Source organism: Rhipicephalus microplus, chromosome 2 (assembly GCF_043290135.1).
Source record: "Rhipicephalus microplus isolate Deutch F79 chromosome 2, USDA_Rmic, whole genome shotgun sequence".
In the NCBI taxonomy this organism is placed as follows: Eukaryota; Metazoa; Arthropoda; class Arachnida; order Ixodida; family Ixodidae; genus Rhipicephalus; species Rhipicephalus microplus.
In genome coordinates this window covers 134,298,022-134,325,055 of record NC_134701.1, presented here as the reverse complement: position 1 = coordinate 134,325,055, position 27,034 = coordinate 134,298,022, and the positions used below count along the sequence as shown (strand labels likewise).

The 27,034-nt window shown below is 44.4% G+C and overlaps 1 protein-coding gene across 1 annotated transcript; it reads left to right on the top strand.

Moving 5' to 3' along the window:
- Window positions 1–1,755: 1,755 nt before the first annotated feature.
- LOC142791633 (putative glutamate receptor) lies at window positions 1,756–24,207 on the top strand. The gene is made up of 8 exons (XM_075885520.1): window positions 1,756–1,826; window positions 4,051–4,141; window positions 13,963–14,124; window positions 14,555–14,702; window positions 15,629–15,846; window positions 18,399–18,688; window positions 20,606–20,675; window positions 23,914–24,207. Exons 1-8 carry the CDS (start codon window positions 1,756–1,758, stop codon window positions 24,205–24,207), a joined length of 1,344 nt encoding a protein of 447 aa, XP_075741635.1.
- Window positions 24,208–27,034: the final 2,827 nt, after the last annotated feature.

Here is a 27,034-nt window from a genome sequence, read left to right as displayed (position 1 = left end):
TCATTTTCAATAACCAAGAGCCTTATCGCTCAATTAGCTCTCGCATATGCACGCATGTCACGCGAATACTCAATAACAAGTGGCGCATGGTAAGACAATTGAAAAAGAAAGATACCTAAGAAATTACCTTCGCTGCGTTTTAGAAGGTAGCCTCTATGAAGCCTGGTCATTCTTCTCCTTGCGACGGCGCAAGAAGCCACTGAAGGAAATGAACGAAAGTGGTGAGTTTCGAACGGCTTAAAACATTGCATGAGGCCGTCACTGCCACCGTTGGCGAAGAATTTGCAGCTAATTGGCTGGGCTTGTTGCTTTGAAAAAAAAATGGCTCATTGTATTTCGCAGTATAAATTGGAGTGCGATATTGCAATAACTCTGCTGTATAAGCAAGATGGCGTTATTGTGTGCACCTGAAGTTCGTAACATACTGGCACGCGCCCTTGTTTCCGAATTTCGATGTAGTCGAGCTTTCTCCGCGAAAACGGCTATTAATTCTCCGCGCAGAACACGCTTTAATGTTTGGCAAAATTCGCGACTGTTTGGGATGATTCTGTTCAGTTTACGCGCAGGACGCGAATGGTCAAGTCTATTGGATAAATCACGCGAGCACTTGCCATAAGGCATGAATGTTGCATGCTGCATCTATAGATGCCCACTCACCTCACCATAGACGAAATTACCGGACGACCGATAACTATCCACACGGGTATCAGTTTGCAGCATGAATCGCTTGTATTTTTAACCTATATAAATAATAAACCGTAAATAATACTTCATTTAACAATAAACCATGCCTCCAAATACTATAAACAGGTTTCTGGAAAAATAGCTGTGACACTTATTTTGCCGGTACTTATCTCTGTTGGTTAATTAATCAAAATATCTTGATTTATATTTCAGTGAAACCATTCTTCGGAAAGAAGGTTAGAGTTGCGGTGTTGCAAGTGAGTTGAAATGTTACGATCTGAAAAGCAGGGAGAAAATCTTAAATACAGCAATAGAACATTGGGCATGATTTATCTATTTTGTAAAATGTACTAATCATTTTCATGCGTGCTTATAAGCGTTCCTAATGAAGCTGTCGTCTGTTAAGGACGGGCGAAAAGTTGTTGATTAATAAAAGCAGGTTCTTTAACCTACATGGCTTTTCTGAAAACACCACAATAGTAATAGATTTTTTTTGTAGGAACACTGACTCTAAATATTCAATACATAGAGAGGACGATCCATAAGAAAGTTCACAGATATAATTAACGTGGCCGTGGTTTGTGTAATCGCATGCTCACATGATTGAACAAATGAACAAAACCACTATTGAAAAAAAAATGTATGCCCGGAGTACTTTGGTCCAATATGTACATTGATGAAGGATTCAAATCGAACGTTGAATCAGTAAATAGCCCAAATATATAAAGCGCAAAAGCCACAACGAATGTTATATGTAGAGGCTTGCAAAACAGTGGGAAACCCTGGCAGTCGCAATGTCATCGCCAAGGGTTATCTGAGCGGCATTGAAGATTGGAAATACGCACGCTGTAATTACTGCATCTTGAAAAAAATTCTCGCAGAGGTACAGTCAGACATACCTACATAAGGGTGTTTTAAATTATGAACATTTTATGCTTTCTTAACCGCTTCCCACGACATGGTCCCGCGAGCTAGTGAAGTTTCCTGCATGAAACATGCAGTCAACCCCAGAAACCCCATTCGCAGCGGCTGCCTTGGCTCCGTTTGAACTTCAGCGGTGACACCTTTAATATGGACGAGGCGCAAATGGCTGGACCTATGGCCAACCTCTTGGATCTGCTTACTGAAAATCTGGGGTTCACGTGAGGCTCACACACTTATTTGTTACTTCTTTCCTGCATCAGCGATAATCAAGAATTACCGCGTTGTCATAGGCCCGAAAAGTCGGAGCTGCGGATTATATGTAAAATATCGCCCTAAAGGACAGCCGTGCAGAGCCTTGTGAACAGACACAGAAGCAATGCCCCTTACGAAAAGTGACAATAGTGAGATAATTCACAAAATTAAGGAGTTAGCACTGACGTGTAAATGTCGATAATGACTTGTTCTTACCTTAGTACAGTTAGAATTACGTGGAATTGTAATGAGCCCTGGCCTATTTCGAGATTGCTAGACAGCGGTCTGCTTTTTATGTTCATTTAGAACATGTGGTAAACAACGGCGGGATGTGAAATCTTTCTTACGTGAGAGCTACGAAAGCCCATAGAGGCACTGCAAATTTGCCCTTCACGCCAATGACTCTGTAATGTACACGTATGTGAAAACATATTTATTATCAGCAGGATGTAGTGTGCGTATGGAATGTTCAGACCCTTGAAATTGTTCTGTGAGGCTTCTCGATGGAAAGTAAGTCCACAAACGTCGTCTGCCCTTTGCGCTAAAACAACTTATATTAAAAAAAACTGTGTGCTTTACGGGGTTGCTAACACACAACAGGCGTCGCTTCTTTAGAACTAAACAACTCATCATATTTCTGCACGTGTTTTGATCGCTAACGGGCACCATGCACGCTATTTGAGGAGATGTAAGGACTTCTACTCAAATACAACTTTATGAGATAAGCGAAGCGCAATTAGCGATTTCCTGCACGACAAAGGACATTCCCGATCAGGCACCAGGTGGCGATATCACCGGCCGTGTGACTCATGATGACAGTCAATAGACTGCGCACCAATTGCAATGGCGTAGGCTCATATTCATCTAGCGTCTAGGAGTAAATTGCGCTCCCTTGTAGAGGCATATCCGAATATTGCAGTTGTGTTGAAGAAAGCGCACACTAGGTCAAAACATGTGAATTCAATAAATTGACCTTCAGTAGGCTCTGGCCACACACTGAGAAAAATCACGCCATCCCCCACTAAAGGGAATCTTGAGTAGTATGCGAAGAAGCGCATGAGTAGACCTAAAGTCTCGCTCATCACGGGCCCTTTGCCCGATGTGAACGCGTGCTTTCAAATAAAGCACACCATGAACTCAAATGAATTCAAATGAAGCACACCACTGTAGTTTCTATTACTCGTCGCGAACTCTTGTGGGAGCACGCCACACGGGTTCATCGCTTCGCTACGCGGGAGCACGTGGGTTCATCGCGCGTCTGCAGAATCTCGCTCCCCGATCCCATCACGTGATTGCTGAGAGAGTGTAACGGGGAGAGGCCACCGCATCGTGCAGAGCCAGTTTCAGAGGCTCGAGCGGGCTAGCGCGTACCAGCGCATTCTTACTATAGGATACAACGCGTCGGTTCATCGCGCGTCTGCATAATCTCGTTTCCCGACGCCATCACGTGATTGCTGTGATAATATAAGGTGGAGGTACCCAGCCCCAAAGCTTTTCCTAAATTGAACTATAGGGGTCTCTGGCACTGATATATTTCAGCGACCATGGGAATGATGGGTAGTGCATGGATTTGCTTCTTCGAGCTTGAGGGCTTTCAACGCACTTGTGTCTTCCTTTATTGCGATGTTTTGCTTTTGTTTCGAATGAAAAAAAAAAACAGACGGTTATAAACTTCGTGAGCCGATTTGAATTCACGAGCCTAAAAGGTTAGAGTGGTGAAGTACAACGTTACAAAGCAACTTCAAGCCACGCGAAGCCAACCGGAGCCGAAAGTACGAAAGTTAGACAAATGCGTGTGCTACCCGTCCTTTCTATGCTCGCTGAAATGCCGTGCACTGCAGCTCCCATAGACACTCGCGCCAGAGTTCCCTCTAGTGTACTTGCATGAAATTGTATGCCCAGCCCCCTACTACAGATCCGAACGCGTTAGCGGGTAAGCGCGTTATGGCAGCGATTGGACCAGCTGTTGCGCATGCGCAGTAAGGGTGGTGACGGACACCGCATTGCACTCGCCAATCAGCTGCTTCTCATTTAAAATCATCCGGGTCTTTTGATAAGTAGCGCAGAGGGCAATTCATTGTCATCATTTATGTAAGTCTGTAAGTCTGTTCATCGGTGGTACGACAATAGCGCACTTGCATCCGGGCATTAGCAAAAATTGCTAATTCACCAAGTTTCTTACACTCGCAGTTACACTTTGCATTCACCCGAGGACGGCCATTGGGGAGTGCCTTTGCCGAACGGAAATTGGACAGGCCTGGTCGGCATGATGCATAACAACGTGAGTTAAACAGCGAATGCTGACTTGACTCTCGCATCTTGAAGCAGTGCTCGAATTGTTTCGGATGGCGCTGTTTCTGTTAACGTTACGATCAACACTTTTGAGCTTTCTTATTTTGTATCTTCAGACACCTGTTTTCTTCGATTATTAGCGTAATTGTGTATTCGTGAGCCCTGTGCACCTCATTTGATATGTTCAGTTTACATAATAATAGTTGGCACGTAAGAAGGTTGAAGAGGCGGTATTTCTGCTACACCTGTGACCTCATGAGGCAGCAACTTATTGAACAGCTCATGTTGACTGTGAGTGGACGACAAAGAAATTCCTGTGACGTGCTCGCTCACACGTTATTTCGCATGAACGGCGGTTGGGATCTTCGAAATTTCCTTGAGCCTAACAATATGAGACATCAGCGGCAGATCCTCGTGAATCGTTAATTTTTCTGAATAGCCATAACATATTTACTGTGTAGAGGGCAGTTTAACTGTCAGATTTACCTTCTGTTTTCAACTTCAATATATTTGAACATTTTTTTTCTAAATGAAAGGTTCCAGAACATTTCGTTTTGAGGTCAATACACATTGTTATACCTGTAATTGCCAGAAGAAATGTTATCCGTTATGCATTCGCCTAAGATGATTCAAAGGCCAAAGCCATCCGCTTATTCTTTTTGGTCGCAGGTGATGCGTTGACTGGCGCCCGCTCCACATAAGAAGCTTTCCGCACATGACATCGTTTTGCACTGCCTCTCTGATCGACCTCAGTTAGGCCAAGTGACGACTTGATGTGACGACGAAATCGTGGGATGTCACCTTTTGTGACATCATCAAAACGTTTTAGTGATGCTGTAATGATGTCCAAGAATTTGACAATCTGTCCAAACCTGAGTGCGATGACGTCAGGGTAACAGTAATCAAGAGATGGTTTTTGGTATCAGTCGGGTTGACGCTGCCGAAGCGAGACGCTGACGCCTATGGTCAAGTTTTGCGTTTGATGAGACATCTAAGGCGTATTTTCTTTCTTTTTGCTGTATTTCATCAGCATGGTCACCATCATCATCATCATCAGCAGCAGCAGCAGCAGCAGCAGCAGCAGCAGCAGCAGCCTGACTACGTCCACTGCAGAACAAAGGCCTCTCCCATGTTCCGCCAGTCAACTCGGTCCTGTGCTTGCTGCTGCCAATTTATACCCGCAAACTTCTTAGCCTCATCTGCCCACCTAACCTCCTGTCTCCCCCTAACCCACTTGCCATCTCTGGAAGTTCAGTCAGTTACCCTTATAGACCAGTGGTTATCCTGTCTACGCGCTACATGCCCAGCCCATGTCCATTTCCTATTCTTGATGTCAACTATGACATCTTCAACACCCGTTTGTTCCCCAATCCACTTGGCCCACTTCTTGTCTCTTAAAATTACACCTACCATTTTTCTTTCCATTGCTCGCTGCGTCGTCCTCAATTTAAGCTAAACCCTCTTTATAAGTCTGCAGGTTTCTGCTCCGTAGCTAAGTGCCGGCAAGATGCAGCTGTTATATATCTTCCTTTAGAGGGATAGTGGCCATCTAACTGTCATAATTTGAGATTGCTTGCTAAATGGGCTTCACCCCATTCTCATTTTTCTAGTTACTTCAATCTCGTGCTTCGGCTCCGCGGTTATTACCTGCCCTCAGTAGACATAGTCTTTTACAACTTGAAGTGGACTATTACCTATCTCAAAGCGCTGCTCACTTCCGAGGTTGTTGTACATTACTTTCGTTTCCTGCAGATTAATTTTAAGACCTACCTTTCTGCTCTCCTTGTCTAACTCCGTAATCATGACTCGCGATTCATCTTCTGCGTTACTCAGCAATGCAATGTCATCGGCGAAGCGCTGGTTACTAAGGTACTCTTCATTAACTCTTCATTAACCATCCCCATTCTAGGCCTCTGAGAACCTCCTGTAAGCACATGGTAAATAGCATTGGGGAGATTGTATCCCCGTGCCTTACACCCTTCTTGATTGGTATTCTGTTGCTTTTTTTATGAAGCACGATAGTAGCAGTTTATCCCCCGTAGATTTCTTCCAGGATGTTTATATGCTTCGTCGACGGCCTGATTCCGTAGTGTCGGCATGACTGCCGATATTTCTACTGAATCAAACGCCTTCTCGTAACATATGAAGGCTATGTATAGTGGTTGGCTATTTGAGCATTTTTATATTGCCTGATCGATAGTATCAATGTGGTCGATTATTGAGTAGCCTGTTCGAAATCCTCCTTGCTCTTTTGGTTGATTGAATTTTAATGTGGTCTTAATTCTGTTAGCAATTACCTTTGTAAATAGCTTGTATACTACGGAGAGCAAGCTGATCGGCCTGTATTCTTCAAGTCCTTGTCATATCTTTTTTTTGTATTAAGGTGATGTTAGCATTCTTCTAAGATTCTGGTACGCTTCCCGTCAGGAGACACCTCATAAACAGTGTGGCTAGTTTTTCTAACACAATCTGTGCCCCATCTTTCAGTAGATTTGATGTTACTTGGTCCTCACCAGCAGCTTTGCCTCTTTGTATGCTTTCCAAAGCTTTTCTGACTTCTTCTATCATTGCTGGCGGGGTGTCATCTGGGTTACTGCTAGTTCTTACAATAAGGTCGTGGTTGTCCTTGGCTACTGTACAGATCTCTGTGAAAATCCTCCGATACTTTACCTATTCTATCTATATTGGTTGTTATCTTGCCTTTCTTGTCTTTTAGTGCATACATCCGATTTTTTGCTGTCTCAAGTTTCCTCTTCACTGCTTTGATGCTTCCTCCGTTCTTCAGAGCGTGTTCAATTCTCTCCATGTTATACCTTTTTGCAATGAATACCTTACGCTTATTAATCGACTTGGAAAGCTCTACTAACTCTATTTTGCCCGTCCTTCTTAAGGCTTTCACGCTTTGACGCTTCTTAATGAGATTCTTCATTTCCTGGGACAGCTTGCCAGTGTCCTGTCTAAGTACCGTACCTCCAACTTGCACTGCACACTCCGTAATACTCAAGGACAGCAAGTTACCAGAAATAAATGCTTACGAGAGCTTATAGAGTGGTCATATCTAAAGACGCCTGGATTTACAAGACATATTATCAAAAATAGCTGCACATCCACGAAGTGAGTGCTCAAAAAGTGCTCCATTGACGTTGCCGTCGAGCGGCGACTGCTTCAGCCATTGCTTTCGTTTCTTGTCAGCGTTGCTGTCCAGGCGCGGCTTCCAGCAATCTCGGCTACGTTGGTTGGCTTCGCGGCGATAGTGCTATAGCATCTGGAGCTCATAAGTTGGGGTCAGAGTTGTGATGGTTCCACTTTGCTGCTAAGAGCAGTACCTCGCATGCGCTCTCGCCCATGGAGGTGTTATGACAGCGGGGAACGCGCGTCGTTATCAGCGACTCCTAGTGGCGTGGTCTATGTACGATTCTGCTTACACGATACGTCAGGACGCTGAACGATGCACTTGTTCTTGGATCAGTTTTCGAGCAGTGCTGCGCCCATGAACGGTTCATTTTTAAAAGATATGCGCTGTATCTACGATTTGTATATGGTATTGCACACTGATAATAATTAACAATATAAACAATGTTTACTTTCCAATAATATGTGCGCTAAGCACGCTCGGTAGAAGGCATTGTGCGAAGATAATGATAAATGATATGAAGAATGTTTATTATTCAACCACATGCGCTCTACATGCGCTCTGTAAATAGTATTTCCCACATATAATGATAAACAATGTAGAGAATGTTTAGTTTTATTTAAACCATACGAGCGCTATATAAGCACTTTAGACGGTATCGCACACAGATGTTTCACACCTACGCTTCGACTAAGAATGTTGGCGAGCCTCGACGACAACATAGACATCGTGGGGTGCAAGGAGCGTCGCTTCTAAAAAACAATGTTTACGATATTTTATTTTCAAAATAAGAAACCATTCATTTCTATGAAAAAAATCTTGACCATTTTAGCCAATAATTTCTGGGCGCTGCAGTGCATAAAATCTCAACTGGACAAAAATAATAAGAAACGCACTTAGGTCGCAAGATGTGTAGGCTTCCTACTGAAGATCCAGTGTTAGGGGCCTCTAAAGCTCTTCTCTTGTGTGGCCACATATTACCTGCTTCTTTTTATTAAGGGCGAACGGAAATAGGACTCATTTAGAAGTATACGACAGTGTTGCAATAATGAGCTGTTCGGTTGCTTGGCTCATCGTAATATTGCAGGTTCTTCTACGTGGGTGGAGACACCGACTTAGTGTGGGGGCTTTTTTCTTGGGCCCTAGCCTTTTTTTTGCCGAAGTATTGCTCCTGTTATGCTGCACTTACTGTTCAGTCTCTAGGGCTAAACAATGATTGCGATATCAACACATTGCGATGTTGTACTTTGTTGACAAAGCATGACATGAAACCTTCACGAGGCCAACCCTATCATTTGATGCAAATCTGTCAAAAAGAGCATTTTAACGTTATTCGAACCTCTGGTAGGGATGGAAAGAGGTCACGTTTCTTCTAAAGTAGTGCTGACTGTGCCCGCATTGAAACTTAAAAATTTGTTGCTCCCGCAACGCAAACATACGAGACACACAATAACACCTTGCTGGCCACCGCACAGATCTCCATTCGTCTGTATTGCTGTTTCGTAGATCCTTTGCAGCGAGACTGCATATAGCAGGACGACCATGTGCATAGTTTCTCTGGCTTCAGAGTACGAATTCATGGGGGTTTACGTAAAGGAGGTGCTGGCTTCGGCCGTTATGAGTTACTATATTTTTTTTCACCCGTTGTCGACCTTTGAAAACGCTGGAGTGGGAAACATTAGATGAATAGCGCGAGAAAAATTAAGCACAGTTCAATAATAGCCACAGTGTCGGCACAAGGTCGAACTACTGAATGTGGTAGCACCAAAACTGGATAGATATACAATGTAAGGTGAACTCGTCAAAATGATGGCGTAAGGAAACGCGGCCGGGACAGAAAGAGGAAATCTGCCTGAATCTGTATATGGCCTCAACTGCAACGTAGTTGTGAGAACACAGTGCGTACATGTACTTTTTTTTTTGTTGGGCTAGTGTCTCATAAAACTGCCACTCCTGCTGCTACAGCGTGGTATACGAGGAATAGTCAGGAGAAGCCTATTCGCTAAGGTACTCGGCTGCTGACCCGCAGGTCGCGGGATCAAATCCCTGCTGTGGCTGCTGCATTTCTGATGGAGGCGAAAATGTTGTAGGCCCATGTGCTCAGATTTGGGCTCACGTTAAATAACCCCAGGTGGTCGAAAATTTCAGATCCCTCTACTGTGTCTCTCATAAACTTATGGTGGTTTTGGGACGTTATACCCCGTACAACTATCAATCAATATTCAGGAGAAGTATACGCCGGCGTTTGAAAGCAAATCTTGAATTTTAGTGACTCTAATATTTACATCGAAATGAACCCTTCAGACATAATTCTTCATCATCGTAAGCCACAGCATGAAAAATTGCAGAACATTTCTTGCAAGCGTGTAGTGGGTACCATGCTTATCCGACGAATGACGAAGGATGGCGTTGTCAATGCCTGCCTACTACACAAAAATGATAATTTGTGGCGTAGTGGATGCTGTGCAAATGGGCTTGCAGCAGTTACCTAAAGAGTTTACAAAAGTTTCTAGAAAGTCTGCTTTTCAGCCTTCGCTGTGACTGTGCTGCGCGTTCCGCGCAGGGCTGGTGTTTTTTTGTTTGTTTATTTACAAAGCAACATCGACAAGATTTCTGGTTACATATCCAAATCAGAGGCTCAAGTTGCAGAGCTAGATATTCTACTGGCTACTGAAAGGACTCGGAATTGTCTCATCAGACATTTAAAGTGGCTAAACAATTTCGTACTAGCACGCGCGACTAAAGTCCGGCATCAAAGGGGATCATGTTTATGACGACGCCATTGAACTGGTTTAAGAAACTCAATGAGTACTTGAAACTTCAACACTGAAAAATTATTCGTCCAAGAGCAGGGGCCTCCTGCTCTACTGCCCCTCCACCTGGCGCCGCCCCACTCCTTTGTAAAGAAAAAAAAACACCATGCCTCGTAGTGGCTCACACAACTTGATTAACGCTCATATGTGTAAATGGTTTTATTAACGTGATTACGCTAAACAGCTCGTTTCACAGAAATTTCGGCATCGCTCTTGGCGTAATTGGTTGTGAGCGAAAAATCTTCATCTTGTTGATGACCGAAAAACGGTCAGCAATGAAAAGAAAAAATGGCGATAAACCACGGGGTGAGTGATGGAGAGTGGGGCGAAGCATTCGTCCGTCCATTCGTTCTTGCTTCCGTCCGTCCATGTGTCCGTCTGTGTTACCGTCCATGCGTCCATCCGCCCGTCTGTGCACGCGTCTGTTCGTGCGTCCGCACGTCCATCCGTGCGTCTATCCCTGCTTTCGTTCATGCATCCGCCCCTCCGTCCGACCACGCGTCCATCCGTCCGTGCAGCGATCCATGCGTCCGTCCACGCATCTGTCAGTGTGTCCGTTCGTCCATCTAGTGAACACTCCAAGTACCACCATCTCGTATCTTTTCATCATATATTCCGCATATCAAAGCACCGTCATCCAGCGGACATTCCAAGGACTAAACAAGAGGTGGCACACGCACAATTTTTTGCGGCTTGTGCTTCGTGTCTACTTCCCACCTTTAACCACCTCGATTTCATGGTATATACTAGTTCACTGTATTCATGGCACTGCGGCGCAACGCTCGCTAAACCTTTCTAAAACCAAGGAGCTTATGCCCAGCAAGTATAACTTAGCAACCCTCTCTCGCCAGATAGTGCTCAGTATACATGCCAATGGTTGCTAAGAGGGAATGAGAGACAGGAGAATTCGGCTTTTAGTTAACGCGAACGCTGCGAATTTTTTATTATTCCACAATGCACAGGAGAAATCTCCCACCGGCACCACCTCACAGGTCAAAGCGTAAGACATGTTACGCATACGAGGGACAAACGGGTGCTGCTTTTAAAAGCTTCGCCCCTAAAAAAGAAGAAAAACTCTGTTACCTTAGGATCCATTTCTTCGCATCCTCTGCTAAAAGATTTACCTCATGATTCCAACATGTCAAATGACGTCCTGCTATCACCGCCATCCGATGACGAAATCAAAGGCGCATTAGACGCAACGAGAAAGGAATCGGCACCAGGGCCTGACGGACTCCCTGCAGAGTTTTATGTACAGTTCTGTCCTATCATTGGTCCAATTATGTCACGCGTCATTCGCAAGTGTTTCCAAGATATTACACTTCTAACCTCTTTCCACAAAGGCCGTATAACACTAGTTCCCAAGAAAGACCCAATGTCCACGCGACCAGAAGATTGGTGCCCTATTACCCTGCTCAATGTAGATTACAAGCTCTTGGCCACCATTTTGGTGCGCCGAATCAGTCCATTTCTTCCAACATTCATTGCTCCCCACCAGGTCTGTTCTGTTCAGGGCCGAGAAATACACACCCATACGTGGTTCACGCGTGACATCATTCAATACACCACTAGCCGATGTGCGCAAGGACTGTTGGTTTCATTATATCAAGAGAAAGCTTTTGATTTCATAGAACATGGCTACATACTAAATGTTTTACATGCATACGGATTCCCGGATAAGTTCATTGACCTCATCCACGCGATGAATTCAGAAAGTACCCTTTACTTAGATTCCCGTGAGAGTAACGCATTTAGAGTCACGCGTGGGGTCCGTCAAAGGTGTCCCCTCTCCCCAGTGTTATTTATCCTTGCATTAGCACCCTTCTTAAGGGCCGTTGAACATCACCCGCAGATGCGTGGCTTACCTCTACCCGGTAACACTCAAGTAAAGGTCACTGCATATGCAGATGATATTACTCTATATGTACATAATGAACAGTCACTGCAGCGTGCTCTTGATACATTCCATGATTTCGGTATTATCTCCGGTGCAAGGTTAAACTTTTCTAAAAGCCAGTATTTTTTCATTGGCAACCCCAGCGGTCGTATCAACATCACGTCGCCTTTACAGTGGTCTCCTGAGGTTTAAATACACGGAATTACTTTCACTGCATTTGGTATACAGGATAGCATCTGGTCATCCGTTGTACAAACTATTCTAAGTGATAACAAAGCAGCCTGGTACTTCGAATTGCCCCTCTTAGAACGCCGATACTTAACTCAAACGGGGTACCTAGGAAAATTTTGGTACCTTTGTCATTCTGTTAAACCACCGCTCCACGTCTATAGAAAAGTGCAAAGCTGCATCAGTTCATTTTTTTGGTCTGGTGGCACGGAATTGTTATCGCGTCCATCGTTAGCTCAACCACGAGATCAAGGCGGGTTTGCATTCCCCGACGTTTCCGTCACGGCTTCTACATTGTTCCTCCGCACTCTATTGCGAATACTAAGCAATGATGGCATGCCCGCTCAGACACTGGCTCGATACCATCTGGGGCCATCACTACGTATCTTCTTGCTGGATAGCCAAATAAACCAAGGTCCCCAATCAACTGAATTACCATCTTTGTATTGAGCCCTTCTGGCATTTCACTGACGTTTGGAAGCTACGTGCCCAGAGATAGAGGTGGCCGATTCTAAAGTGGTGGACACAATGGCCCCCCTTCTACGGCCCTTGGTGCCCCAGCATTGTCAATCTGTAATGAACCGCGCTTGGAAACCAATAACTGCCGCAAAATTGCCAGGGCATCTCAGAGACTTTGTCTGGAGGTTGGGCTGGGGCTTGCTCCCCACGTGAGATCGGTTGCAGCGATGGCAGGTGGTTCGCACTTTCACTTGCCCTAACTGCGCCATGGTGGAGACCAATCGACATGCGACGTTTGAGTGTGTGGTTTCCCGCCTTTTTTGGCGAGCGGTTAATGCTGGTTTTAGGGGACAGGGTGTGCGAACTTTCGTGTCCAACGGCCGATTTCCGCGTAGCCGCTTCTCCGCTCTCTTAATAGTTGCGGGGCTGTTCAGCCTTTGGAGAAACCGATGTGAAGCCGTAGCTGCCAATTGTCGCCGGCGTGGTTTGTGGCCGATACTGGGGAGAATGAGACGAGAGATCCTCGCGTTCCTCTCCGAGGAGCTTTTCTTCCTCGGGGAGCAAGAGTTTCTGCGTCATTGGTCGTGCCCTTTCGTCAAGGTGGAACACGAAAGGATGCAACTCATTTTTCGACCGACTCGGTGCTAAGCAGCACCCGTTGAGTTGTTTTGTATGATTTCATTCGTTACATATGGTGTCTCATTGCATCTATTGTATTGTTATACCATTGTATCATGATATCACATTGAGTTCTTGTGTACATATATGCCAACATTGTCATGTATATTAGAGCAAATGTCTTCACGGTAACGTAGTGATGTTAGTCGTGAAATATATATGTGCCGAAGTGTATATGCCCTGTTACTGGAATGGTATGACGCCTTTGTGTTCTGTACAAGCTGTAAATAAATTTTTTTCTAAATGAAAAACTTCCGGGTCTGAGGGACGATCGAACAACGGCCGTCTGGCAAACAGGTGTTCTACCAGAGATCCAGAAGGCATCGCGCAGCAGGCCCGATTACGCTATCGCGGCCCATGTTTGGAGGTCAAGCTGGAGCGTCGTCCTGTTTTGTGGCTGAGCTCGCAAGAGGAATTAGGAGATCAGTTAGGGTATGATGGTTACGCCCGCGTCTCCAATCGGTCCTCTTCTCCTTACTTATTTGACTTGGCTTCTAAAATGAGCACATTCAGCTCATTACAAAATATACTCGTATACCCAGAGGCAGACTGCCATAATCAGCGGACTTGTAGCATAACATGTGTAATTTCGATCGTTTCAGATCTCCGACTTGGCGCTGGGTCCTTTAGTCATGACTTACGGTCGTTCTCTAGTGACCACATTCAGCTCCCAAGTGACTACAGACTACTTGACCATCTTGGCTGGCTTTCCCAACATCATTCATGCAAGCATCTTTGGCACACTGATGGCCTTCGAGCTGAAGGTGAACTGACACGATTGTTTCGAAATGCGTGTCTTGCGTTATGTTGCCTCAGCAATTCAGATGCATTGTTTATTGTAATCTACTTTTCACGTCATTTTACTGTATTAAAGTGGCAACTGTGCAGGAGGTTAGAATGAATGATCGAATAAACTTTAACAAATGTCAGGCATTTTCCTTATCTCAAGCTTTTCACGACAATATTTAAGATATTAATACCCATGATTTCACTTTCAGGTTCTCGCAGAGTACAGGAAAGTAAAAAAAATAGCAAGGGCTAAAGCAAAACCTTCGTTGCTTCTTACATTGAAAGCGTTCACATTGGATATCGCCAATCATATTTTATGACACCGTTGATAGCATGATTACACTCTTTATGTGGTAAAGTGAAACCTTGCAAGTTTTGATTTGAACGGTAGGGTATTTCTGGCAGGTGTGGCTGGCTCTGCTGGCTTCCCTGCTGTTCTGTTTCTCCGCAGCTGTCATGTTCGACTTGTTTTCGCAAAGGAAGATGGGCACTCCCATCAAGGACATTTTGCTGGCAAACTGGTGGATGTATTTCTCCGTCTTGTTCAACGAAGGTGAGAACAACACTAAAGCGCAGACATAAATCTGACACGTGTTCACAGTCCGATTCTGTGACATCTGTGAAGCAGTATGGTTTATCTAGCTTCACTATCAAAAGTTCCGTCGATGCGAATGGTCTTATTCCCGAAAATTGGAGTAACAGTGCCTTTAGAAGCAATTTATGAAACAAACGAAGCTTCCGAGTGGAGCGTCGGTGAGCTTCTCAGTAATTACCATTCTTCGAGCAGCAACAAAATTGTATGTTCTCACAGTGTTAATCCAAAGTATGGAATTTCAACAGCAACAAAAAAATTGAAGGTGTTTATTGTTTACATGCTCTGATTTATTATACGTGGCGCAAGTATTCTACATGAATAAAGCATCTCAAACGATCTAAAAGGTATCGTTCGGTGCTTGAGTCATACAATGCTTTGTTCGATTCGGCACTCGAGAGGAGAATGAACTCAACTAGAGGCACGTATGTGCTCTTTGTTGCAAGAACGTGGTGAAATCAAGAGTGCGTCTGGCCTAGGTGAGCATCAAGTGATCATTATTTCGACTCATCATCGAAAGCTCTCAGCGCGCACACATCAAAGACCTCAGGGATTGATTGATTATTATGTGGTGTTTAACGTCCCAAAAACCATATGATTACTAGAGACGCCGTGGTGGAGGTCTCCGAAAATTTTGACCACCATTTGAACACACGGGCCTACATAATTTTCACCTCAATCGAAAATGCAGCCGCCGCAGCCGCGATTTGATCCCGCAACCTAAGACATCAGGGAGAAGACAAAAATGTTTTTTGTATTGTGTGCACGCCGAAAGCTTTCAATAACGAAAACCTACTGGCTCGCCTAGTTTTCCATGCTTTCACATTGATTCGACTCTTGTAAAAGCAGCAACCCATAACTGACCCCAACCTGCTGTATCCTCGCAGCCGCGCCACGAACACCACGTGGTACGCCTTCCAGGGTCGTATTCGCCATGTGGTGGCTGACGGTGGTTGTTCTTATGAACGCTTTCACGGGCCACATGAAGGCTACGATGATGGTGCGACGCGAGCCCGATCGCATCGATTCTATGAAGGACCTCGCTAAGCATAACCATATGAAGACATTCGTGTGGAAGGGCAGCGCCTACGAATCTCTGCTTAAGGTACGCACGGGAAAAGATACACTAGCGCTTTTGTACGCATGTAGAAAGCAGTCAAGTGGCGATCGAAGCCACGTTGTTCTTCTTGGAGGGGACAGAATAAAACGAGCATTTATTACGCTCTCATTTCTCTTCGACCACGTAAACATGGGTTCTGACTGGTATTTTGCAGATAATAATTATTTACTTTTACCTCTTTCCATTTCGTAAGGGTGAAATCGCCAACCGTACACCTCAATAATTGCCTTCCCCATCTTCTTATTTTGCGTAAGACGCCGCTAAGCTGTTCGTGAATTCATAATCTAAACATTACTGATGATTTTACCTCGTAGTATTAGGGGGACTTGTTAAACGAATAACTCAATACCATATTTATTTTTGGTCTAAATAACGGTTTCCTTATATTTCAGCTATACATTTGGCGCACTTGTCGTCTGCGTAAAATGCACATCTAAGTTCACCTGCGCTGATAGACCTATCTTTCCTTTCTTCATTTCGACCATTGCACTTTAGGAACTTGGTGGTTGCACCTGCTGCTTCAATCTAGATAGAGCTCATAAACCAAATGATCCTGTTTGCTTAAAAGACCACGAAAGAATATCTGCATATATAAAGATCGAGCGCATTGTTCACTCCTGGTGATTCTCGTGTTTTCGGCAAAGTTCTTTATTCCAGCCGTTTCTCCACATGATGTCATAAGAAACAAACTCTCGATTAGTCCGTGTATACTCTGGATAAATGTTGTACATAGTCTTCAACCGTGTTCTGAAACGCAACCGCATGCCCACTCTGCTTCATCTCGCACGACTATCGTATACGCAATCTACTGATTTCACTTCCTTTTGAGCGTATGACACTGCAAAAATGGAGATAAAAACACGTCGCTGAAAAACGCCAAGTCCAGGGGTGTTCTAATTGGGAATTTAAAAACCAAAGGGACCGAAAGGAATTGTGTTGGCACTGTATCGACCGCGAATAATACTGTTCCAATATTTTTTTGAACAGGAATTTTACCAGTTCCAAAACAGCCTCAGAAACCCACAACATTTTCTTAAAACAAATATTCACAATCGTTCACCAAATACCATTAAAGTTAGCTTTAATCACTCCGCCGCGGTGGTCTAGTGGCTAAGGTGTTCGGCTGCTTACCCGCAGGTCGCGGGACTGAACTCGGCTTCGGCGCCTTTATTTCCGATGGAGGCGGAAATGTTTTAGGCCCGTGTGCTCAGATTTAGGTGCACGTTAAAGAACTCAAAAACCCCGGTGGTCGAAATTTCCGGAGCCCTCCACTGCGGCGTCTCTCATAATTATACGGTGGTTTCGGGACGTTAAACCCCACATATCAAAATCAAAGTTAGTTTTAATCGACTCAAAATACCACAATCGCGAAATTTAGGGTAAGCTTGTATACAGCAGGAATAAGAGTATTCGTTTTATTTTGTAACTGTACGTTCAAATACAGTATTCATGAACGCTGTCAATGCGTTTCTTCATAACTTATTCCTAAAATAAAATTGTCACAAAAAACTTAACAATTTTTAACCAAACAGCGTGTATACAGATAAAGATGTAATGGGGAAAATTGACCTGTCACCAAAACATGACCGAGGCAATAAAATAATGTAACAATAGGTGTTTAAATCTACATCTGCTAAGAAAGTTATAAATATTTATGAACATCTTGAGTTTAACACCCTAATATTACCGTATGACTTTGTGAGACGCCGTAATACAGAGCTCCACAAATCTCGGCCACCTGGAGTTGTTTAACGCGCAACCAAATTTATGTACATCGGCCTAGATCATTCTCGCCTCCATCAAAACTGCAGGCGCCGCAGCCGGAAGTTCGATCCCGCAACCTTCTGGTAAGCGCACGAGTGCCATAACCACTATACCACCGCGGCGGGGCACAAATGCAAGAACTATTTTTACTCAAGCGCGACTCTCGCTTCCGGTATTTGTCATAAAGCTGCAAGCAGCTATTACAAGACGACGGAAAGAGATAATTAATGCAATTCAGCTTTACCATAGTAAAAAGTTTTCAAGAAAAACGTGTTCATGCGAGATTCAATATAGTGTCAGTAGTCTCGTAAAAGCTTAAGCTGCGTGCTATGAAGTGAAACAAAAAGAATTACCATTAGCTGTTTTCAAGTATCGTTGCCTTGGGGTTCTTCGGTAGGTGCTATATGCTGGTAAACTTTTCAAAGAAGTCCTCGGTATTTCGAATATTTTCCAATAGGTACTATTTATTGCGAGTACTGAATCGAATAAAATGCTATTCTGACTCTTTATTCGAAACTTTTGAATGCTCGCACACCCCTAGAAAATTTTTATTACGCTTAACGCCTATTTTTATGCGTCTTTTTTTGAAAAGAAGCCGCAAGCAGAAGACGGCTCTTGTAGAAAGGGAAGACGAAGGCGAGAAAGAAACCAATCTCTCGTCTTTAAAATCAGAGTGATCTAGGAGCCCTGTAAGACAATAGTAATGTTTTTGCTGGTGTGTTTCGCATGTTGATGTCTGCACGCTTATAAGCAGACAATGATTCCGGCTGCAGAATTCGCTGAATATACCCGAGTACCAGGCGGTGTGGAGAATGGTCGTTCGCTGCAACGGCACCATCGAAACCAAGTCGCTCTACTCCAAAGCCAACCTGATCGAAGTTCAGCAAGGAGTGGCCGCGATCGTGGGCGATGCAACCACGATGCGCTTCCACGTGGCCACCAACTGTGGTGTGTTGAGGCACGGCACCTTCTACTTCTCGAAGGAGCAGTTCTTCCCGCACAAGTATGCCGTGGCGCTCAACCGCTACGAGGACCCCGCTTTCGTGGCCGCCGTCAACCAACGGTCAGTCGCACGGATGGCTCTCGCCGCCGCAGTAATGGTCCATTGCTAAACCTTGAACGAGCTGACATCACTCGCTGTTTTCGTTATACCGGGCTTTTTTTATTCCTCGAAAGTTCGTGCTTTCCAGGGCTTCTTGACAGTGTGCTCACGTGCTGCGCTACGCGTAGCGGCTTGAGCTGACTCGCACGCTTACGAAGGGTCGCTGTGCTCCGCCGGTGCCGCAGAGAACCACAGAGGTCTCTCCAGGCGTCACGAACGCTCATGGCTTTACCGTCACTCTCACTGCCAGCATGAGGATCGCGTTTCAATCGCCGTGAGTGGTACATACGCAACCACTGCGTACTGTAAATTGAGAGCGGATAGCTGGACATGTTGACTGTACATGCTTAGAAAGCAGTGCACAAAACACGAAGGACAAGCAGACAGCGCTGTGTGCGTTCTCTTTCTGTGGGTCCTGCGTCTTGGTCATGCCGTTTTCTATGCACGTAAAAATACAGTCCACAAACCCTTTGTAGTGTTCCTACCTAAAAAACAGAACAGCATTATAGACTCGGTATGAAACTGGCATCCATCTTAATCTGCTTTATTCCTAACTTTATCCTTCTCTTCTTTCCTGCCCCGGCTCTCGATCTCCTCCTTCTCCTGTCCCAAGGCTCATACCACTTCCCTCTTCCCGGTTTCTTTTACTTACCCCTCCTGGAGTAATATTTGAAGACATTTCCAATTGAAGCACATCCAACTGATCCACGTTCACCAGTGTACCAGACAGTCTTCAAAATTTCGTTGTGGGTGGCTGTTTTGGCCACAGAGTAAGGAGAGCAAAATTTGGCACCGTCATCTCTTATTTCTTTTCTCACTAGCACGAGGTCGGTGACTTCAGTGTCAGGCATGTCTGCTCGATGCCTCTTGTCGAAATTCTTTTTCATGCGTTTTCGGTATCTTTCCTCCTGTGATTTTTCTTGCCTCTCCTCGACGATCTTGATGTTTTCCAAGAGTCCAAACTCACGGTCTGCCTGCAGAATAGGGGTTTCTCCTGAAGAAGCATACTTGGGACTGCACCCCAAGCCACCCTTATAGTATCGATTATGATGTTTCACGGCGGATTCCAAAGAATATTTCCATCCACCAGGGAAACTATCGTACATCTTTATGTACGGTTTTACGTCCCGTATGGCATGCTCTGCCAGCCCATTCTCTGCGATATGGTATGGAGCACAGAACGTGATCGATTTATTGTGATCCCGAGCCCATCTTGCAAGCTTTTCGCTCTTGAACGCAAGGCCGTCATTGCATACGATTGGCCTCGTAGTCTTAAACATGTCTCTTTCGAGGAGGGTTATGACGCTATTTGCATCTTCTTTTCCTGCTCGTGCCGCGACTATTTCCGTGCATTCATATATGGCCAGAAGAAAAGCATGCGTTTTCTTCACTCATTCCCGTTTCTTATTTAGTTTGGAGAAATCCAGGTGAACTACTTCGAAAGGCACGTTCGAGTGGCAAGGTAGTATCATAGCATTCATGGGCTCTTTATACTTGACTTTGTGTACTTCACACGCATGGCAGGAACGAACGAACTGAGTGATGTCTTTTTTCATGTGAGGCCATGTAAATATTTTGAAGAATTTGTTCTAGGTGCGCGAAAATTCGTCGTGTCGTCCATATTCTGGGCCATCATGGTACAAATAAAGGACTCTGGAAACAAGTGTTGGTGGGACTTGATACTGACCTTCAGTAGAAACCAGTTATTCGGAGCCTTCCCACAGCTTCACTTCATTAATTTCTTTGTATTTTCTGTGTCGCTTCGTACCATCAACCTTGATAGAGGATCTGCATCGGTCAAAAGTGGTCCTGGTCGGTGCGAGATGGTAAAGTTGAATTGCTGCATATAATTCACCCATCTAGCAATGCGTCCTTTAGTTTGGGTAATGTTCAACAGGTGAGTGAGGGCCTGGTGATCGGTGAACAGAGTGAACTTCGTACTTTCCAGGTACGTACGGAAGTACTCAATGGCCTTCAGAACGGCCAGAGCTTCCTTTTCCGTAGTAGTGTAGTTAGTTTCAGATAGCTTGAACGTGTAGCTGTAGTAACCTACTAAGTGTCTCTTTTCTCCGCTGGATGCTTCAATACATTTTTGATACAACACTGCACTAGTCCCATAATGTGAGGCGTCAGTGTTCAATTAAAAGGGTAAGGCGAAGACTGGTAGACGTAAGACAGGGTCAGAAGAAATCCTCTGCACCAAGTCATAGTAGACTCTCTCACATTGGTCACTCCATTCAAAGGGAACGTCTTTCTGTGTTAACGTGTGACACATCTAGTTTTGACAGCAAAGTCCTTTACGAGAGATCGGAAATGTCCTGCCAATCCCAAAAACACACGCAGTAAATGGACGTCATATGGTTGCTTCAACTGGAAGATCTTCTTTACGAACTCTTGTTTCGTGCTTTTGGTGTTCCCATCGAAGACTCGTCCAAGAAACACAACCTTTTGGTGAAAGGATGCAGTCTTTTTAAAAATAACCTTGAGATGTGCCAAGCTCAAGGTATTTAACACCAGAGACAGATCTGCTCCTGTTTTGAAGAAGACTATTATGTCGTTTATGTACACAGTACAGAAAACACCAAGGAATGACTTCAGCAAGTCGTTCAAGATCTTCTGGAACCACGCGGGCGAGTTTTTCCAACCGAAAGGAAGCTGGTTATACTCGTAGTGACCGAATGGCGTGATAAAAGCTGTGTACATTTTTGTTTCTTTGGTTGGTGGGATCTGCCAGAAGCCTTTGCATAATCGATGGGGCAAAATGTCGGCAACCACCAGTCTCATCTCTAATTGTGTCGATCTTCAGCATGGGAAATGATATGAGTTCTGTGTGACGATTGAGAACCCTGTAGTTGGTGCATAATCTGAAGGTTCCGCCTTCTTTCATTGCGATCGTTATGGGAGCGGTGAAGGGTGATTATGATGGTCGTATGATATCAGACTCTCATGCAACTCTTTCTTGAGCCAAATCTTTTGCTCTCTTGAGATATTGTAAAATGATTTTCAGATGATGGTCTTGTCAGTGAGTTCAAAAAGAACCTTGTATGCCTTCATCTCCTGAGAATAGCTTTCTCTGCATACAAGTTCAGGGTAGGTCGTTGAAATATCCTCCGCACACTTGACAACTCGTAGGTTATCTTGTCTACCGTGATATGTCTCGTTCGTTGCCATGGCCTCGACTAGAACCACATCGTCCCAGTATACGTTGATCTTTGATTGCTTTATATCTGGTCTTGACAGCAAAATGTCGTACGTCACCCCCTCTACCACAAACACTTCGCTCTCTATTTTCTCACCCTGGAACTCAATGTTCCCAAAGGCCCACTGATCATGCAACGTTACTTTTCCGTCATAGCCTTGTACCCGTAGGGGTCTTCCACTACGCACGCGACGTGCATCCACCATCTTGGCATCTATAAAAGACACACATGCACCGCTGTCTACAAGAGCCATCATCGGCTTGTTTCCTACTTTGACGGGAATGTTAAGTAGGCTAGAGCAACTTAAATAAACGGTCTCATCTGGAGTCATCGAGTGGGACAGATCCCCCTACTTATCAGTTGTTTTTCTGTCGAATGCTCCTGAACTTCTGTGTCGATATTATTCATTCGACCTCTTGGAGCGCGACAGGTCAAGTTATCCGCGCTACTTGCGTGGTGGTTCGGTTCTCGCTGATTGCGGCTTGACCAGTCCGCTCTTCACCGACTGAAAGAGCTGCTTGAATTAGCACCTATGCTTGTTTCCGAAGCTGATGGTATGTTCTGAAGACACTCCAGGAGGTCATTTAGAGTTCTTGGTGACCGTATTTGCACCTGCTTCAAGGATTCAGTGTGTATTCCATGCATTATTAAGGCTACTACGGCCGTAAATGGAAGCAACGGCTCAGATAGCTTTAAAGATGGCGTTTCTCGAAGAAGTACTTGACAAGGGAGCTTTGCTTGGACTTTAAATTAAGTGCTGTTCTCCATCTATGTACTAGATTGCCTTTGAATGCACTCAAATGTTTCTTCTTCCCCTGACTTCAAGAGTCGTCACTGTCTTCCTGAATGCATATTTCATACCACTTGAGCGCAACACCTCTCAAGTAAACACGTATGTTAGTGATTTTATCCTCATCAGAGCGCAACCTGTTTTTTTTTTTCAGCGGCATATTCGTAACACTCAAGCCAACCTTCTTGACTTGAAGACATACCGTCGAAGGCATCATGCTCTACGAATTTAGACATTGGTTTTTCAGCATTCAGAGAGCTTATAAGGGGTGTCAGTACTTGGTTCTGTTGCACAATCCGTTCCTGTTGCAGCCGAAGAGCTTTCAAAACGAGGATCACCTCTTCCGTCGAAGACCGCGATCACGAGCCTCTTCAACGCGCTGGTTCAAGAACTAGGTTGTAGAAGGTCGCCACACGCAAATTCACTTTTGCAGCACCTTTCCATTGTAGTTCAGTAGTGTCCACGGCTGCCTTTCCCACAAACAGCTTCACGACTTATTCCGAACAGTGCTCACGAGGTAGGTCCACCGCTGCTTCATCTTGAACTTAGTACTTCGAAAAGATGACCTTGTCCGGTGACGTCTCGTCCATGAAGAAAATCACCCACATGTTGGCTTCGATGGCCGGCTGCGCCAAAATAATGTAGTGTTCCTACATAAAAGAACAAAACAGCATTATAGCCTCAGTATGGAACTGCATGGCGTCCGTCTTAATCTGCTTTATTCCTAACTTTACCCTTCTCTTCTTTCTTGCCCGGCTATCGTTCTTCTTCTTCTCCTGTCCCAAGGCGCATACCACTTCACCCTTAGTGACCGTAGTCGATGTATACGGTTGGTTTATCTGTTAAACGGTCCTGGACGTGCCATCCTTTGCTGCTTTTCAGCCCCACAATCGTTCTACCAGTGAAAGCTTGCAAAGCTGAGGTGTAACGCCACGTACTCAACCGTTTCACAAACTGTCTGGCACAAGGGTGGGCCACAGTAGCAGGATGTCAGAGTGTCATGAACAACAACTCAAACTAAACCATGCAGATAAGTGTATGGAGAACCAAACCTTCTTATGCGAAAAAATTGTCGAGAAAAAAAAAAAGAAAACGCGTGGCTGTTTTCTTTTTGTTTGTTGGTAAAGGCCACACGCCATTTTTTAGCGTTGCTATTAGTGTATAGAAGTGCAGCTGAAATTTGTTCTATTTCGCAGTGTTGGGTTGATGTGATTGTTCGATATGTTAAGAGCACACCCACGTCATTTGCGAAACCAGGATCAGCTGGACGGTGGAGAGTGGGCTTGCTGGACGGCTGGATGGAAGAGCAATATGGCGACTGGCGCAAGTGCTCCGCCGGCTCAGAGGAGGTGTACCAGCACCTTTCCCTGTTCGAGGCGCAGTCTATCTTCGTCATCTACCTCATGTTCAGCGCCGCCGCAGCCGTCGCATTCCTGGGCGAGCTGCTTGTTGGCGGTAAGGAACGAATTTCACATGCCTTCACGGTGTAGAAGTGGCATAAATGAGATTCCATGTTTGTAATGTGAGCCTTAAAGCGTGCGGCTTGAATCGCAAGAAAAAACGCGGTTCTTTGAGCGCCTAATACAAACAGCTGCAAAAGAAAAGAGAAAAAAAAAGAGCTCTCATCTTAGTATCCAACTCACTCACCTCGGACTAACGCTTGATAAACTTTAATGCCATAATTACGTGAGAATCATAGATAGGATTTATTTTTTGTTTATTTAGTTATTTGTTCACCTTTTTATTTATCCGTAACACCAATGACCTTCACCAGCGGGAAGAAATGTGCAGAAACGAGATAGTTAGTACTACATTTCGAAAGTGATCGTTCACGCACAGAAGTAGTTGAATTTCTCTTGTACATTGACATCAGAGAGCTTGCACAGTTTCTTTTCGGGTTCGGCAGCTATAGCACTGGCTGTTTGACGTGAGTGTACCGCTTTGACACTTGGTGGTGCCCGTTTATCCAAATGATTCATGTATACGATCAACAATCAAACTAATTCTTGTGGTATCTGTGGTACTTAGTGGTGAGAGCGTAATCAGAACAACAGGTGTGACACCCAGAACGTCACTGATTGAAAGCAGAACTTGAGCTAAGGTTGTAATCTCGTGGTAGCGGTATATTAAAAAAATATCTTAAACTATGGCAAAATAGAGGGAAACACAAGCATGCCATGCCTATCCTGACACAGCGTTTCAAATTGTCGTGGGGTGAGCCTGGGAAACGCGGCATTAGAGCCAGGAGCGGCAGACGTGCCTCGCAGAGCTACTTTCGGCATAGATGGAAGCTGAGGCCGATGCTTGGGCCGACTTCGCCCCTTCACAGTGTGTTAAAAACTGCACTTATCCTATTGCAAACACGTCAAATGGAATGGATACATAAGATTGACGCGTTACATTACCTAATTGCTGCGGCCATGGTCATTATGTCCGCTCTCCTTCACTTACCACTGCCAGAGTCTATATACCTACACTGCGCGCAAGAGCACTGCGAAAGGAAAGTGAGATATAAAAGGCGCATTCGAAAATCCCTCACACAGTGGATCGTATTCCCGGCATCTGTTGTTGTGGATCGAGAAGTCATGGATTCTGCTCCTTTCAATAGAACTTCATTTTGTGATCATGTGCATTTTAAATGCGATGCGCATTTCTTAGGGAACTTCGGCGACCTTGAGCGTATCTATCTATCTATCTATCTATCTATCTATCTATCTATCTATCTATCTATCTATCTATCTATCTATCTATCTATCTATCTATCTATCTATCTATCTATCTATCTATCTATCTATCTATCTGTCTGTCTGTCTGTCTGTCTGTCTGTCTGTCTGTCTGTCTGTCTGTCTGTCTATCTATCTATCTATCTATCTATCTATCTATCTATCTATCTATCTATCTATCTATCTATCTATCTATCTATCTATCTATCTATCTATCTATCTATCTGTCTGTCTGTCTGTCTGTCTGTCTGTCTGTCTGTCTGTCTGTCTATCTATCTATCTATCTATCTATCTATCTATCTATCTATCTATCTATCTATCTATCTATCTATCTATCTATCTATCTATCTATCTATCTATCTATCTATCTATCTATCTATCTATCTATCTATCTGTCTGTCTGTCTGTCTGTCTGTCTGTCTGTCTGTCTGTCTGTCTGTCTATCTATCTATCTATCTATCTATCTATCTATCTATCTATCTATCTATCTATCTATCTATCTATCTATCTATCTATCTATCTATCTATCTATCTATCTATCTATCTATCTATCTATCTATCTAAGACATTTAGCTCTCCTGGCCGTTTCGGTGACGGGATCCCTACCAAAATCGCTATGGCATAACATGACAGTACGATGAGCATAAGTGACTAATCATAACATGAAAACTATGACATCTATGTCATGAATCCAATGATTTGCAGGTAATCGTCTCTCTGTTGTTGTAGTGGTTTTGTTCACAGGACATATTGCAAAACTGGTATGGTATGACATGCCTGCACGGTGAAATAAGTGACAGACTCTGACGTGGAAATCGTGACTGCATGTCATCTAAGTGCTGACTACACGCCATACGCTCATGGAGCGCTCGCGGTTGTTTCGCCAGCTTCACACATACATTTTGTATTACATGACGTTAATGGACGACGAAGGTAAGTGACATGTGCAAATGGGATAATCATGATATGCGTGTTATGTAAAACATGACGACATGCTGTGCTCATAGCACACTCGCGGCCGTTTCGCTAGCTTCACACTCTTATACCAAATTGGGTATTACGTGACGTGAATAGACGGCGAACACAAATTCCAGGTGCAAATATGATAATCATGAAATAGAAGTCATGTACGGCATAATTTACACGCCTACTACTGCTGGTGCTTGTATTGCAAACGTAAGTTGTGCCATCGCTACGCGATTATAAACAACGTACTTGCATCTTATGCGCTTAACATTTATACTTGTGTATACTGTGCCCCACATCCATGGGACTCTTCACGTTGTGGTGATTTTAAGAGACATATGAACGTTCCCCACTCGTGGTTCTCATATAATGGATTCCCACTGTACGTTGAATCTGCCAATTTTGTGTTATCGCGTTTTCCGAAGCCCGTTTTTTGTGGAAAAAAACAGTCTTGTCCCAAATTTCAAGGAATGTATGCGTGTTATTTTTTGCTCCTACTTAAGGGTGAGTTCTATTGATTTGTGGGGTTTGACGTCCCAAAACCACCATAGGAGCATGAGAGACGCCGTAGCTCCGGGAATTTTGACTACCTGGGGGTCTTTAACGTGCACCCAAATCTGAGCACATG

Bases quoted from the DNA above. Each gene is read 5' to 3' on its own strand.
- LOC142791633 (XM_075885520.1), top strand. From the start codon at position 1,756: ATGGACGAGGCGCAAATGGCTGGACCTATGGCCAACCTCTTGGATCTG. The intron at 4,142-13,962 runs GTGAGTTAAACA...CGATCGTTTCAG, and splicing joins TCGGCATGATGCATAACAAC to ATCTCCGACTTGGCGCTGGG. The intron at 15,847-18,398 runs GTACGCACGGGA...TTCCGGCTGCAG, and splicing joins CCTACGAATCTCTGCTTAAG to AATTCGCTGAATATACCCGA.